The 17069-nt window shown below is 36.4% G+C and overlaps 1 protein-coding gene across 1 annotated transcript in view; it reads right to left on the reverse strand.

Moving 5' to 3' along the window:
• Positions 1-17069, reverse strand: part of TAF4B (TATA-box binding protein associated factor 4b) — a 254922-nt gene that overhangs the window by 75218 nt on the left and 162635 nt on the right. Inside the window, exon 14 of the mRNA XM_007935568.2 lies at positions 5413-5517. Coding sequence (XP_007933759.1) covers positions 5413-5517 — 105 coding nt within the window. The remainder of the gene's footprint in view (positions 1-5412; positions 5518-17069) is intronic.

A 17069-nucleotide genomic window follows, 5' to 3' on the forward strand; every position in this document is an offset into this window, starting at 1 on the left:
AAATCTGCATCCTTTCCTTCAAGGCTCAGGGGTCCAAGATTATCTTCTGTGTTTGTATTAATTGGTTTCCCTTTTCTTTGTTGAAGAGGGTCTGTGCAATCCTTCTGCCTAGTCCGCCATCTTGCCCCGCCTCCCAGAAATTAAATTCTTATGTGCATCAAAAGACTTCTCCAAAAGAGTAAAAGAGATTAGGGAAAAAATATTCAGCAACGACATATCTGACAAGGGACTTACCACTAAAATTTATAGAAAACTCTACCACTTCAACACCAAAAAGACTAACAATGAAATTCAAACATGGGCAGAAGACATGAACAGACAATTCACCAAAGAAGATATTCACATGGCCAACAAACAAGAAATATTCACTATCATTTGCCATAGACAGATGCAACAAAACAACAAGATACCATCTCAGCCCAGCAATAATAACAAAGTTCAACAAGACAAAAAATAAATGCTGGTGAGGATGTGGAAAGACTGGAACTCTCAGACACTGCTGGTTGGAGTGTAAAATGATACAACCACTGTGGAAATTGATAGGGTGATTTCTTTAAGAAGTTGGAAATAGAAATGCCATTTGATCTAGCAATCCTACTACTAGGTACATGCCCTAAAGAAGTGAGAGCCATGACAAGAACAGATATATGCACACCCTTGTTCAGTGCAGCACTATTCACAATAGCAAAGAGATGTGAACAACCTGAGTGTCTACCAATTGATGAATGGATAACCCAACTATGGTACACACACACAACGGGATACTATGCAACATTAAAGAATAATAAAGAATCCATGAAACACCTCATAATGTGGATGAACTTAGGGGAATTATGCTGAGTGAAATAAGTCAATCACAGGACAAATACTGTATGAGTTCATTACTGTATAAAGTCAAGGAAAGGTTTACATATGGAAAGAAACTTTCTTTGTTGGTTACCAGGAATGGGAGAGGAGGGTAGATAAAATTGCTAGATAGGTGAGAGATAAGTATTGATTTGGGTGAAGGAAAATGCAATATACCAAATAGAGTGATCAACACAATAACAGTAAAGGAAAGAAAGACACAGAGATGTATACAAGAGGTACAGACAACAAAGATAAACACTTTTACATACACAATACTGCATCAGCAGTAATAACAAACATTAATCTACGGGTTGATACACAGGTAGACAAGCTGAATGATCAGGTATGTCTAAGCAAAAGGGAATATACCCATGACCATATATAAGTTTGGCAGATGATATATGCATGTGCTATAAGGAGGTCCATATATATAATAGAGCTAACAGGGCAAAGTTATGATAACTTCTTAGCCACAGCCAAACACCCTGACAGAATGACTCACTGGGCCCATAGGCTCAGGAACATGGTCGCAGAGACATTAAGCTCAATGGATACATACACAAAAGCATTGTTCTACTACTTTAGTGAGTAGCAAGTGGAGTCTTAAAAGCTGGTAAACAGCCATCCACGATGCAACAATTGGTCTCTCCTTGTCTGGAGCAAAGAAGAATGAAAAAGACCAAAAACACGGAAACAATTAGTCCAAAGAACTAGGAGACCATGCAAACCTCAGCCTACATGGCCCTGAGACCAGAAGAACCAGATGGTGCCCAGTTACCACTGTCAACCACTTGGAAAGGGATCAAAATAGGAGATCCTGGGTAGACTGAGAGAAAAATGTGGAACAAAATTCAAAATCATAAAAAAGACCAGATTTACTGGTCTGACAGAGACTGGTGAAACCCCAGAGACTATGGCCCCTAGTACCCATACAGTCCTGGAATGAACTCACCCATGTGGCTTCCAGCCAAACAACAGACAGGTGTTTAAGGTGAACATCTATCTACACCTGGCAGGTACACTCCTTAGAACAATCAACCATGGAGGATTAGAAGGGCAGAACTTACACAGGTGATAGCTCAGAGGTCTGGAATGTATAGGAAAGAAGGACACAGAGAAAAGGCAACCACCCGGAGAAGTGGGAAAAGAGCTGCTGCATTGTGGGGATTAAAATCAATGTCATGAAACAAAATGTGTACAAATAGGTGCATGGAAAATAGTATTTTCTCTGTAAACTTTCACCCAAATCACAAAAAAAAAAAAACCCAACAAACTTATTACATACACAATCTTGCAATAACAGAACAATAATCTGTGAAGTAGATACACAGATAAGACAAATAAGCTGAATGATGTGGGAAGGAGAACGGGAGTATATCTACGAATATATATAGGTTTGACATAGGATATTTCAATATATGTATTTATATATGCTGCAAATATATCCATGAATATAGTAGAGCATACAGGGGTAAAAATATGAAACCTTCTAAGCCATAGCCAAAAACCCTGGGGATATGAGTCTCTGGGCCTGGGGGCTCTGGATTACAGTCTCAGGTGACATCAAGGTCAACTGGCACAACACAGTCCACAAAGACAACATTCCATCCTACTCTGGTGAGTAGTAACTGGAGTCTTAAAAGCTTGTTAGCAGCCACCTAAGGTGCAACTAATTGTTTTGCCCCATCCAGAGTAAAGATGACTGAAGAAAATAAAAGACATATGGGACCAATTAGCTCAAAGGTCTAATGGACCAGGTGAACCTCAGCCTGGATGACCCTGATACCAGAAGCACTAAATGGTGCCTAGCTACCACTACCAACTACTCTGAAAGGGATCATATTACAAGAGTCTTTATAGACTGCAACAAAACTCTGTATTATAATAAAGATCAGGCTTCCTGGTTGGACGGAGACTGGTGGAACCCCTTCAGACCTGGAATTGAACTCACTCCTGGAGCTGAATTTTCAGTCATATACTACTGGTTTGTGTTTACAAAGTAAACAATGACTCTAGGAAGGCAGGTACTCAGAAAAATCAACCATTTGAAATCAAAAGGGCAGCAACTGCCCAAGGACTAAGTTCAGAAAGCAAGGAAGGGATAGGAAGGAAGGCAGAATGGAAACAAGAAACACAAAGAGGATGTGGGAGGACTGATGTTACACTGAGGGACTGTTATCAGTGACATAAACAAATGTGTGTGAACTGTTGAATGGAAAAGTGATTTGCTCTGTAAACTTTCACCCAAATTATAAGAAAACATATAAAAAGTAAACAAACAAACAAGAAAATTGCTCAACTCTATTTATACTAAACATTCTATTTTAAAAAACAAAAACAAAAACTGCATTTTTCAACCATCAGATGGTGAAGATAATAACCAGTGTTGAGAAGTGTGTCAGCAGACAGGCAGTTTTATATACTACTATTGGATGTAAAAAAATCATACGACTTGTTCAGAGAGTAATTTTTAAACATTTATCAAAAATCAAAAGTTACAAATAATATCTATGGATAAAACAGTATTGAGCCTGAGATTGAATTTAAAACTGCCTGAGGGGAGGAAACTTCCCTGAAAACTTGATAAGGCATAAATTAATAGTTATTGCAGCTGGGTGGTAGGCATATGGGAGTTCATTATACTAGTTTCTCTACTTTTGTATGTGTGAATTTTTCCAGAAGGTTTTTACTAACGTGCATACCCTTTAATCCAGGAATTCAGCATATGGTTATATTATATAAGCACATAACAATGTAAGTATAAGGATATCCTCTGAAACAATAAAGTAAAAACCTGGAAACAATCTATATGCGCATTAGAGGACGGGGTGAATAAATTATGCTTTATCTAAACACTGTAATGTTACTTATCTTTAAAAAGTATGAGATAAATCTATATGAGGTAGATTACAGAAAGGTAGAAATATCAAGGACAGAACAGTAGGTACAGTTTGATCACACTTAAGTAAAAACAAATGTGGATTTGTGAATGCACATTAGATATGCGTCTATATTCATAACAATCCTTTAGAAGGATACTCAAAAACTTAAAAGTGGGCCAAGGAATAGGGGACTGGAAATCTGGGAGGAGGAAATATTTTTTATACATTTGTATACTGTAATGTTTTATTGTTTTTAAGCATGTGAATACACTACATTTCATTTATAATGAAAAAGAACTAGATTATTTTACATCCTTCCTCTATTTCCTAAGTAAAGGAAATGTTAACTTTGTTGAAGAGTGCGCCTCAAAGTATATTTATATTTTATAAAGCAGAAGAGCTGACACTTGATGCTTTCATTGATCTCCATTCTAGGCTCTTACAATACCTCTAATCTGAGCCTTTTTGATTGATCTTAAAATCTAACATTACAATGAACAATTGCTCTGAAAATACAAAAAAGTTTTTTTTTTTTTTAAATTGTGATCTGGGTGAACGTTTACAGAGAAATTAATTTTCCATTCCATTCAATAGTTCATACACATTTTGTTCCATGACACTGATTGCAATAATGTAACAACTCTCTTTCTACCTCCTCTCTGTGGTTACTTTTTCCTTATGTCCTTCTTTCCTATGCATTCCTGCCCTGAGCTATATCTCCCTGTGTAAATGCTGCCCTTCTGGTCTCCACCTGTTGACTGTTCTAAGGAGTGTAACTGCCAGGTGTAAATGTTCACCTATCTATTGTTTGGCCTATCCATTGTTTGCCTGGAAGCCAGAGGAGTGAATTTAATTCCAGGCCTGAAGGGTGACTAACGACCACAGTTCTCAGGGGTTTCACCAGTCTCTATCAGACCAGTAAGCCTGGTATTTATTATGATTTTGAGTTTTGTTCCACATTTTTCTTCCCACTCTACCCAGGATTCTCCTATTCTGATCCCTTTCCAAGTGGTTGACAGTGGTAGCCTGGCACCATCTAGTTCTTCTGGTCTCAAGGTCACACAGGCTGATGTTTGCATGGTTCACTAGACCACTGGACTGTTTCCATGCATGAAAGATCTTATTTTGATGTTAATCAAGCAATTAGTAATATTCATATGTGCCCAGTTCTGTGACGAATAATACAAAGGAATAAGATCACAGTCCCTGCTCAAGAAGTTTATAATCTAACAGAAGAAAAAATACTTATACAAGTAACAATCTAGTATCAGTTAATGCCATGCAAACACATTATGTGCTCAGAAAAGAAGTCAGTACGGGAATAGTGTTTGTGGACAAAATAAGATAGAATATTCTGTATTAAGAGATAAGTAGGATTTGATAAGATCTCTAAAAAAGAATGTACAGAAATATAAAAAAACTGAGATAATGAGAAATCAGTATAATTGGAGATGCATGTAGGAAGAAGTGTGAAACAGGTAATAAGTTAGAATTAAGTTCAAGGTACTATACTTAAAAACTAGGCAGAAATGAAAATTTCATAAAATTGGTAAAGAAGCATTTTAAGAAAAATTTGGCAGCAATATTGTGCAAGGTAGGCTAAACTATTTCCATGTCTTTGCTTCATACTTGGCTGGCTTTCATGACATGAAAAATAAAATAACAAACATTATTTCAATACCTCATTTCCAGATTCTAATGGTCTCTTCTTCCTTGGTCCAATAGCTGCAAGAGCTGTGAGATTGGCATCTCTTTGCTGTATTTGTGCGAGCTCCAACTGCTGTAACTGGAAGACAGGGGAAAAAATCAAGGTTTACACACAGTCATCCTCAGAGGGAGAAAGCAATGCTTCACTAAGCCTATCGCTGTATTCTTCACCAAATAAGGTGCAAAATTAATGTACTACATTCTTATAACAGCTAGCAGCACATTCCCTGATACATTTACTCCAACAGCTTCTTTCATCCTGAATCTCTTAATGGTGCAGGCAGAACTTAGGGAAGGGGGATGTATAATACTGAAAAAAAATAAAGGTTAATCTCTTCCCAGGCTGAGCACAGGGAAGAAATGCCTGAAGAGTAAACTGAACAACAGGTTGGAGAGAGGGAGATTGTAGTTAACCTTTCCAGATTGAAAGAATATATATTTTTTACACTATAGTAAGCAAATCTACTATAGATTTACAAAGCACAAAATTAACTTTTACTTCTCCTAACAACATTGAAAGATATATATTCATGATATAATAACATATGAAAATCATCTATATACTTTATCCCCCCCCCCTTTTTTTTTTGCTAATGGAGACAGTGAGGCTCCAAGCAGCTAGAAAACTTCAATTTTTTCAATGTAACACAATCATTCAATTGCAAACAAAAGATCATACTCCACATTTGTCTTCATGATATAATTATAAAGTGATTTAGCATTATTTTGTTGTACAGTTTTCACCATACTTAACCCAGAATACCCAAATCTACAATGTATAATCTTTAGTTAATACCGATAGTCAAAACTATCCAGGAGTAGTCATAAAAGATGTCCTATTAAAAGACAGTGAAATTGAAAAATAAATAAATGACAACAGCATCATTTCAAGACATGTAAATGTCAAGTGGTAGTCTTAAAAAACAAAAACAAAAAAAGGTGAGAAAGTCAATTTTATTTCCATCAAAATTTTATTACTATGGAGGTAAAAGAGGAGAGAACATGGGGTTGATGCCAGTCAAACATTCAAACAAGATCAGACTGAAGCAATGGGTTGGGTTATACTGAGACTATATTAGAATGTTCCTGTAAAAAGTTGTTGTTGTTATTTGCCGTCGAGTCAGCCCTGACTCATAGCAACCCCTCCTTGGGTTTCCGAGGCAGTATCACTACAGAAGTAGGATTGCCCAACCTTCCTTCCGAGGTTGGGCAATCCTACTTCCGTAGTGATACTGCCTCGGAAACCTGTAAAAAGAGCACTAACCAAATTTTTAACACAAGCAGAATGAAAACAACTAACAGTTCATGGTGAAATACTCTCAAGGAGATATAAAGAAAAATAACCCGATTTTAATAACACTTCAGGTTTTTGGGGTTTTTTTTTTTTTTTGAAATATTAAAGATAAAGAATAGGCCAAAGGTAACAGAATCCTTAGGAAAGCAGAAAGCAGCTAACTAAATAAACTGGGCTAAGAATCATTTTCCATCTGCTCTACAAATTCTTTTAAACCATGTTTACTTATAAATAAATTGCTATAAAAGTTTTTCAGAAGCTACTATATTTTTGTTGTTGGTCTTTCTAACAACAAACACATAGTTTTAGAGTCTGATGCTGTCAAAATCCAGATTGTAGGTGATAAAATTATTTTAATCTACCCTGCAGCATCAATTAACCAGCAAGCTGTCTTTAAGTTCTTATAAAGTAATGGCATCACTAACATAGTCACACCAAATGAAAGGTTTTTAAACTGGCCTGTCTACATAATTCTCCTACCTATGTACTAAATGTTTTCTCCCACTTGATAAAATTAAACTTTGTTTTTCTGAAGACTCATATACAATGTTTTAGAAATTCTCGCAAAGCTCTGTAAAAATGGAAACTCACCATAGTTTTGACTGGCCCTGAATTTACAACAAAGTTTCTCAAAAACAACGTATCCTGCCCAGCACAACAGAAAAAAACAATCACTTTTAACTGGAATAGTAGGAATTTCTGAGCATTAATGCAGATTTGGCATACATAGTAGATGAATATAATAAGCAAGCTCAAGTTCAGTAAAAGCAGTCAGCCATTAAGTTAGAAGCTTGCCTGTGGATGTATAATTTCATTTGCTGTCTCATTTTGGCATGTTAGTATTTTTCCCATCAACTCCTTTGAATTCCTGAAGTCAAAATAGCAGAGCTTTCTCAAGGTTCAAATCAGTATTTCATGTTTAATTCCGTATTTTTACAATTATTATACAGTAAAGTTGACTGTTTTCAGAATGTACACAGGTCTATGAATTTTCACTAGTCAGGATACAGAACAGTTTCATTATTCCCAAGAAACTCTTTCATGCTATTCATTTATAGTCAAATCATCTACCTACCCCTAAAAGACTGAAACCAATGCATTTTCTCCATACTGTAGTTTATGTGTTTTAGAAAAAACCAAAACCAAGCCCAAGGTTGCAGAGTTGATTCCCACTCATAACACTCCTACAGGACATTGTAGAACTGCCCCATCCGGTTTCCAAGTCTGTAATCCTGATGGAAGCAGACTGCCACATCTTTCTTCCATAGAAAGACTGATGAGTGCAAACGCTGATCATCTGAACAACAGTCGAGCACTTAACCACTGTGCCACCAGGGCGCCTTGATGTCTACTGGAGAATGGCATTTAAATGGAATCATACAGTGTATACTCTTTTGAGACTGGCTTCTTTCAGTCAGCATAATAAATATGAGATTCAACCAAGTTTTATCAATAGTTCATTCCTTGTTATTACTATATAGTAGTATTTCATCATATGGATGTACTACAGTTTGTTCATCTGTTAAAGGACTTTGGAGTTGTTTAAATTCAGGCAATTATAAATAGAACTGCTTAATGAAACATCTGTATGCAGGTTTTGTGGGAAAATTTTCATTTCTTTAGAGTAAATACCCAGGAGTAGGAATGCTGGGTCATATGGTGTTTAGAGTTAACTGCCTAACTTTGCCAAGGTGGCTGTAACATTTTTCAGTCTCATCAGCAATCTATGAGGGTTTCTGCTACTGTACATGTTCAGAAGCATGATTTTTCATTGTATTTTGTTTGAGACATTTCTATTAGGTATGTAGTAGAGTCTCATTTTGGAGGTAATTTCCATTTCCAGGTTGAATATCTTTTTTTTTTTCCTAAATAACAAGTTGAGTATCTCTTCATGTGCTTATTTACCATAAATGTATCCCCATTGGGGGAAGTGTCTGTTTAAATCAGTTGTTCATTTTTAATTGGGCTGTTTTCTTCCTGTTGAATTTGAAAGTTCTTTATATATCCTGCATACAAACACATTATCATATATGTAATTTGCACATTTTATCTATTAGCCTATAGCTTGTTCTTTCATTCTCTTAATCACAGAGCAAAAGTTTTAAATTTTGATGAAGTCCAATTATTCATCATTTTCTTTTATGGATCAGACTTTGGGTGTCCTAAAGCCCAAGTCACAAGACATGATCTATCTAGTGTTCTCTATGTGCTCTTGAACAAAATATACATCAGACCATTGTTGGGTGGAGTGTTTCCTAAATGACAATTAGAACCAACTGAGTGATGTTTATTTAGTCCCATAATCTTCCTGATTTTCTGTCTACCAGTCCTATTTATTACTGAGAAAGGAGTGCTGAAATCTCCAACTCTAATTGTGGATTTGTCTTTCCCCTTTCAGTTCAGTCAGTTTTTGCTTCTGTTGTTAGGTGAATACATATTTAGGATTATTAGATCTTAGTGAATTAACCCTCATCACGCAATGTTACTCTTTATCTCTGCTAATTTTCTTTGCTTTGAAATCTATTTTGCCTGATATTAGTATGTTGTTGTTGTTATTTGCCATCGAGTCGGCCCCAACTCACAGCGACCCCTCCTTGGGTTTCCAAGGCAGTATCACTATGGAAGTAGATTGCCCAACCTTCCTTCTGAGGAGTGGCTGGTGGGTTTGAACCACCAGCCTTTTGGTTAGCAGTCAAGTGCCTTAGGCACTATGCTACCAGAGCTCCTTGATATTAATATAGCCACTCTAAATTTCTCTGTTGAGTGTTTTCAAGGCACATATTTTCCCATCCTTTCACTTTAACTTAGCTACCTAATTACATTTGAATTGAGTTTCCTGTAGACAAAGTTCAGTCATTGCTTTTTAATCCATTCTGATAATCTCTCATTTAATTTGTATATTTAGACTGTTACTTAATGCAATAATTGATGTTTGAATTTAGTAATAGTATCATTATTTGTTTTCTATTTGTTCCCTGTTTTTCATTTCTGTTTTCCTTTCCCAATTTCTTTTGGATTATTTGAACACTTTTAATATTCCATTTTAAGTTACTTTTTTTAAAAAAAAATTTATTTTAGGGGAATCAAAATTATAGTAAACATTTAAGTCTTTTAGTCTTAGAATCAGTATTTCCCTTTTTTTTTTTTTTTTTTTTGGTGAAAAGCTCACAAAACAAATTGGTTTCCACTCAGGAATCATTCACATTTTGTCTTGTGATACCGACTGCAATCCCCACAATGTTATAGCACTCTTCCTACTTCCTCCCTGTTTTTACCTTTCCATTTCTCCTTTCCTATCCCTTCCTGCCATCTTAGCTTTATCCCTGAGCAAATGCTGCCCTTTGATCCCATATGGTCGACTGTTCTAATGAGTGTGTACCTCCCTGGTGTTATTATTCACCTTATTAGTCTGTCATTTGGCTAAAATTCAGTCATTTGAATCATTGTTCCCCTACTGGAAACATGGAGCCCAATGGCGCAGTGGTTATGCACTTGGCTGCCAACGGAAAGGTCAATGGTTTCAACCTACCAGCCACTCTGCAGGTGAAAGATGTGGCAGTCTGATTGGAAGGAAGATTGGGCAATCTACTTTTGTAGAGATACCACCTCGGAAACACAAGGAGGGGTCGCTATGAGTTGAATCAACTCAACGGCATGAGTTTGTTTTTTCTCTTGGTGCTTCCATAAAGATTTACAGTCTTGGAAACCCTATGGGGCATTTCTACTCTGTTCTACAGGTTGCTATGAGTCAAAATCAACTCTATGGTAATGGGCTTGGTTTTTGGTTACTGGAAATATGTCTTTTTCACTGGTCATTTTCATGATCTCCTTTTCTGTGTATTAGTTTTCAGAGAGTGATTATAACTAAACCGGATTTCTTTGGGTTTGCTCTCTGAGGGTTCAATGAGCTACCTAAATATCTGAGTTTTGTTCTCCAAATTTGAGGAGTTTTCAGCCATTAGTTTTTAAAAAACTTTTTGGAATTTATTCTTTCTCTTCTCTTTCTAGGATTCTCATAACATAAAGGCCAGACCTGTCATTGTCCTACAGGTACCTGAGGCTTTTTTTTTTTTAAACTGTGGTAGAATACATATTCCAAAAAGTGTCAATTCAACAATTTTTATATGTACAACTCAGTGACAATGATTAAATTCATAATGTTGTACAAACATTTCCACCATCCTTTTCCAAATTATTCCCCCAAACACACTCAATATCCCCTAAGCAATGATCCCTCCCCTTTCCTCCCCTTCCTCATATCCCTGGAAGCACTAATAAGTTTTGGTCCCTATACATTTGCCTATTTCATATAAATGATCAAATACTATTTGTCCTTCTGTAACTGACTTATTTCACTCAGTACAATGTTTTTAAGGTTCATCCATGTTGTAGCATGTATGAGGACTTTCTCTTTTTGGCTGAGTAACTTTTCATTATATGTATATACCCATATTTTGTTCACCCACTCATCTACTAGGGACATTTAGATTGTTTCCATCTTTTGACTACTGTGAATAATGCTGCAATAAATGTTATTATACAGGTTTCTGTTTGCGTTTCTGCTTTCAATTCTTTGACGTATATGCCTAGGATTGGGATTGCTGAGTTAGTTGGTAGTCCTATGTTTAAATTTTTGAGTAACCATTAAACTGTTCTCTATAGCAGCTGCACCATTTTGCGCTCACACTAGCCATGGATGAGGGTTCCAATTCTCCATATCTTCCTATTTATTTTATGCTTTTTTTCAAATCATAGCCGTCCTAGTAGAGGTGAGAAGAAAGCAGAGAATACCAGAAAGATGTCTACTTGTGTCTTATTGACTATTCAAAGGCATTCAACTATGTGAATCATAACAAATTACGGGTAATATTGTGAAGAACAGCATTTCCAGAATCCCTAACTGTGTTCATGAAAAACTTGTACACAGACCAAGACACAGTTGTTTGAACACAACAAGAGGATGCTACATGTTTGAAAAATCAGGAAAGGGGTGTGTCGGGGTTGTATCTTTTCACAACACTTATTCTATCTGTAAGCTCAGCAAATAACTCGAGAAACTGGAGTTATGTGAAAAACGTGGGGTCCGAATTGGAGGAAGACTCCTATCTGCAAGATGCAGATGACAACCTTGCTTCATGAAAGTGACAATGACCTGAAGCACTTGCTAATGGAGATTACAGTCTATAGCCTTCAACATGGAGTGCACCTCAGCATTAAAAAAAAAAAAAAATCCTTACAACTGGACCAGTAAGTAACATAATGATAAAAAAAGACTGAGGTAGGTCAAGGATTCCATTTTACTTAAATCCACAATCAACACCTATGGAAGAAATGTCAAGAAATCAGACGACATATTGCATTGGGCAAATCTGCCGAAAAACATCACAGTTTTAGAGTGAAGATGTCACTCTGAAGACTAAGGTGTGCCTGACCCAAACGGTATTTTCAATCACCTCCTATGCATGTTAAAGATGGACAATAAATAAGCAAGACCAAAGAAATGATGCATTTGAGTAACGGTGGTGGCGAAGAATACTGAAGATAACACGACCTGCCAGAAGAACAAACAAACCTGTCTTGGATGAAGTATAGCCAAATGTTCCTTAAAAGTGAGGAGGGCTAGACTTCACCTCTTGTACTTTGGTCATGTTGTCAGGAGAGACCAGTCCCTGAAGAAGGGTATCACGGCTGGTACAGCAGAAGGACAGTGAAAAAGAGGAAGACCCTCAATGAGACAGACTGACACAGGGGCTGCAACAACAGGCTCAAACAGCAACGACTGTGAGGATGGCCCAGGCCCAGTGTTTGGTCCAGTTATACACAGGGTCGCTGGAAGATGGAGCTATCTCAACTGCACCTAACTACAATGGCTAATGACATTAAGTCTATTTTCCTTATTAAATGTTTGTTATTTAAGTAACTTTTAGCACCATCTTAACGTTCACTGACTCACTCTGCTGGTACCTCTCTTCTACTGAGCTTATCTGCTGAGTTTACTATTTTGATTATTGTAATTTTCAGTTCTAAAATTTATGGTTTAGAATGTTATTTTTTATACCTTCTACTTAGAGACTATATTTTCCCAATAATTTCAGGAGAATTTGTAATTAATTGTTTCTTGGAGCATATTTACAGTATATACTTTAATGTGTCTTTCAGATAATTCCAACATCCGTGTCATGTTGAAATTGGCATTTCTTGGTTGTTTTTACCCACTTGAGTTGAGATTTTCCTGGTTCTTCAGATGCCAAATATTTTTTTATTTATCTTTAATATTTTGACTATTAAGTTATTAGACTCTAGGTCTTGTTTACATCCTTTGAAGAATATTGATGTTTTATTTTTCAACCTGAATTCAGGTCCCAGTTTCCAACATGACATCTGTAGGCTGTGGCTCTAATGTCAGTTTACTTTTCAAAGCCTTCACAATGGTATTCAGGTCTTTCCTGCACATGCATCCACCCAGTAGCCAGTCTGGAACCTAATGGTGGTCTGTTTCTTCAGTTCTTAAAAGTATTTGGTATGCTAATTAGAATTAAGGGAGCTCTGGTAGCATAGTGGCTAAGGCACTTGACTGCTAACCAGAAGGATGGCAGTTCAAATTCACCAGCCACTCCTCGGAAACCCAAGGAGGGGTCGCTATGAGTCGGGTCCAACTCGATGGCACATAACAACAATTGGAATTAGATCCACATATGGTATGTATGGAGCTCAATGGTGGGCCCAGACATTTAAAACAGTGATATGGGGTTATTTTCTCCTGAGCTCCTACCTCTCTACAATCTTTTTAAATTTCTGCTTCCCAGAGGCTTCCACTTTTTTGGCCCTCCAGCCAGAAAGTTGAGGTTTTAGTTGCCCCACTTTGCTGTGCACATCTACAACTGTGTCTGTGTCTAGGACCACAAAGCACAAAGAACCATGGGAAAAGGAAGAGGAAGGGGCAGAAAATGGGTGCCTCAGCAGTTATTTTAAATTCTCATCTTCTTTCTCAATCTGTCCATTATTTATTTTTTAGAGTTCTCAAATAGCTGCTCCATACATTCTGTCCAGGTTTTACAGTTGTATTCAGTGACGAGACAGTGTGGAGTGTGTTTATTCCACCTTAACCAGAATGTTTAAAAGTTAGTTTAATCAGAATTCTGACAACAGGCTTCTATTATATTATATTCCGAATAGCCTTTGTTTCATTAAACTTAAGCCTTTTGCTCATCAACACCATAAATCTACACTTCTGTCTAAACAGACTGAACCGGTTTGGCAGGTTGTCTTTTAGGAGTACCATCACTCTTTCCTTTATGGCTAATGAAAGAGGCAGAGCCTTCATTTCTCTGAATTGTCTCTCTGATATAAGAAGTATTCCCTGAAATTCAAGTCAGTGACATTAAGAGCCAAAGACCAACAACAATTGCAGATTATTTTATCCCTGGTGGTTTCTACTTGTCTCTGTTCATTTTAAAGTACAAATCATGAGAGTTCTAACTTTAATCAAGACTCGGCACACTTACCTTAAAGATCACACAAGCTCCTAGAGGTATAGTCAATACAGGTAGTTTGTGATGCTAAGCACATAATTTTCAAGGAGAATAAAAGATAAGGAAAAATAAAAACTAATAGAAACAGAAATCAAAAGATGAGGCATAATCAGAGGAGGTATGTGAAAAATGAATAAACAAACGTTATACAGACAACTACCCAGACAGATATAGTGCCATATTTAACAAGAATTACTAAATTATATAGCTAGCATGGCACTGCCAATATGGGAAATACAACAGAGAAAAAAATTTCATGCTTAATAAAAACAAAATATAGAAAAATGCAGGCAGGAAAGTAAAGAAGACAACAAAGCTGTCCTCTGTAATAAATGATGCAAAAATATGGAGTGGTGTCATCTTCAATCCAATTTTGCTACAAAGTGTTAGAAAGTCATAGTAGAATAGGAAACAATTTGTAATCTCAGAGACCAAAAGAAGAAAAAGAGCCAAGTAATAAGTTAATGTGTCTCAAAAGCTCTTGCGTGCCACTTAAACAATAAATACACTGGGAGCAATAAAAATAGCTCATGCAAACAAACAGAAAAATTTGAAAGAATCTAAGAAAAAGGAGAAACAATACATTACAAGGTTTAGAATCCAGCAAACAAAAATTAATCATGTCCTCCACAGACTTCAGAATGAAAGTTAAATGTATCAAGACAATAAATAAAGCCTGTAATATCAGACAGGCTTTTACACCAGTAAAAATTTAAATAGAATTTTAGAAATGCTTTGGAAAAATTCATTGTCCGAACTCTAAAATTCTCAGCAAAGCTTATAAGCACTTCTGAATTACTGCTAAAAATACCACGTTTATTAGAAAAAGCATGTTTAAATGCTATGTACTACCCAAATCACCAAAACAAAACACACACACACACACAAAACTATTAATACATAAATCTTAAGCCAAAGGAAGTAGAGGAAATAAAACCAAGTTACAAAAAAAAATCATTACTCCATCCTCACCTAAAATTTAGGATGCTGCTGTTACGTGCCCTTGAGCCAGTTCTGACTTAGAGCAACCTGGTCCTGCGCCATCCTCACAATCCTTGCTATGTTTAAGCCCACTGTTGCAGCCACTATGTCAGTCTACCTTGTTGAAGGTCCTCCTCTTCTCGCTGACCCTCTACTTTACCAAGCACAGTGTCTTTCTCCAGGGACTGGTTCCCTCCTGATAACATGTCTGAAGTATGTGAGTCAAAGTCTCACCACCTCCTCTTCTAATATAGAATCCTTTTCAAGCCATCAAAGTCAATTCTTAGGCAGGCATTCACCAGTTCAAACAGTTAGAGTCTCAATAGTTTTTTCTTCCAACCACTAAGGCAAATTCTTATGATTTCAAGATACTGTGCAGAACACCTGATATTACTGAAATTTGAAATATACACTCAAATCTGATGATGTTCTGTTGATCAGCCCTTCCAATCCATCCTTACCTTCTAGGAAAATGGTACACTCTTCAATTAGCTTCAGATACTTTCTTTTTCTAGCTTAAACATACTACTTTATTTATGTATTGTTGAAAGCATATGCTGTTTCACTCTAATTAAAGAACATTCTCCCCACCCCAACACGCAGTTTTCTCTACTGTACTCTTTTTTTTCTTATCTTCCAGCCCCTTTGAAAGGAAAAATAACCAATATATTCATGATCTCTCTCAAACTTAGAACCTAAGATCTTGATGACATTGATCTTAAATGTTTCTACAGCTAATGTTTTTGAGCTTCTGGCTTTTCCTCTAAGTTTCTCTAAATTATGACAACCTTATGACATAAGCAAAGCAGGCATTAGTATATTCATTTTAAAAGAAGGTAATTAGTTAAGTTCAAAGAAGTACAATTAACTTCCCCAAAGTGAAATCTAGACAGTACACCCAAGCCCTCTCTGACTTCTAGTTCAATGCTGTATCTTTTATAATATACATCTCTACTACCAAGACAGTAATCTGCCTCTAAAGACACATCATCCTATAAAATTAAGAATTCGTCTAACTTTCTACCAAAGCTTTAAATAAAATATAATCTTTTCTATGCAAAATACATCAATCAAGAAATACAGTCAATATGGTCTCTTGTGAAAATATTCATGAAGACACCTAGTGTAGCTTTCCTGGTCCCATGAGAAAACCCACTGAATGGTCATTGAATGGTAACTGAACTATGCCACTTCAAGATGACAAATCTCAGATTCTCAAATCACAGTATTCTATTTAACCTTCTCTGGCTACTTAGTCAATAGGAAAATAAAAATGACCAATTTTAAAGTCTCTTTCTTCTCCAAGACCAATGGTTCGTTTGAAGTGTGATCCCCAGAACAGCAACAACAATAGCAGCAGCATCTGGAAAGTTGTTAGAAACATAAATTCCCAAGACCCACCCCAGACTTATAAAATCTAAAACTCTGGGGCAGAGGCCCAATAGTTTATATTTTAATAAGTCCAATAAATGTTTTGAAACATTTACATCTCTGTTTCTCTCCTATGACATAAGCCTTTTATAACTTGTCATTTTTAAAATGTCTTTTCCATATTGCATTAACTTTACTGCAACAAATTTTATTTTGCCATGTTCAATGTTCCATGAATTTTGGCCCATTCAGGACTACCATAAAGTTTAAATGCAAATAGCTATAACTTACGGAGCTCTGATGGTGCAGTGGTTAAAGTATTCAGTTGCGAACCAAAAGGTCAATAGTTTGAACCCACCACCAACTCTGCAAGAGAAAGTTGTGAGTCTGCTTCCACAAAGATTTATAGCTTTGGAAACCATGTGGGGCAGTTCTAATCTGTCCTAAAGGATT

Source organism: Orycteropus afer, unplaced genomic scaffold (assembly GCF_000298275.1).
Source record: "Orycteropus afer afer isolate SDZICR_OR568_19922 unplaced genomic scaffold, OryAfe1.0 scaffold00030, whole genome shotgun sequence".
In the NCBI taxonomy this organism is placed as follows: Eukaryota; Metazoa; Chordata; class Mammalia; order Tubulidentata; family Orycteropodidae; genus Orycteropus; species Orycteropus afer.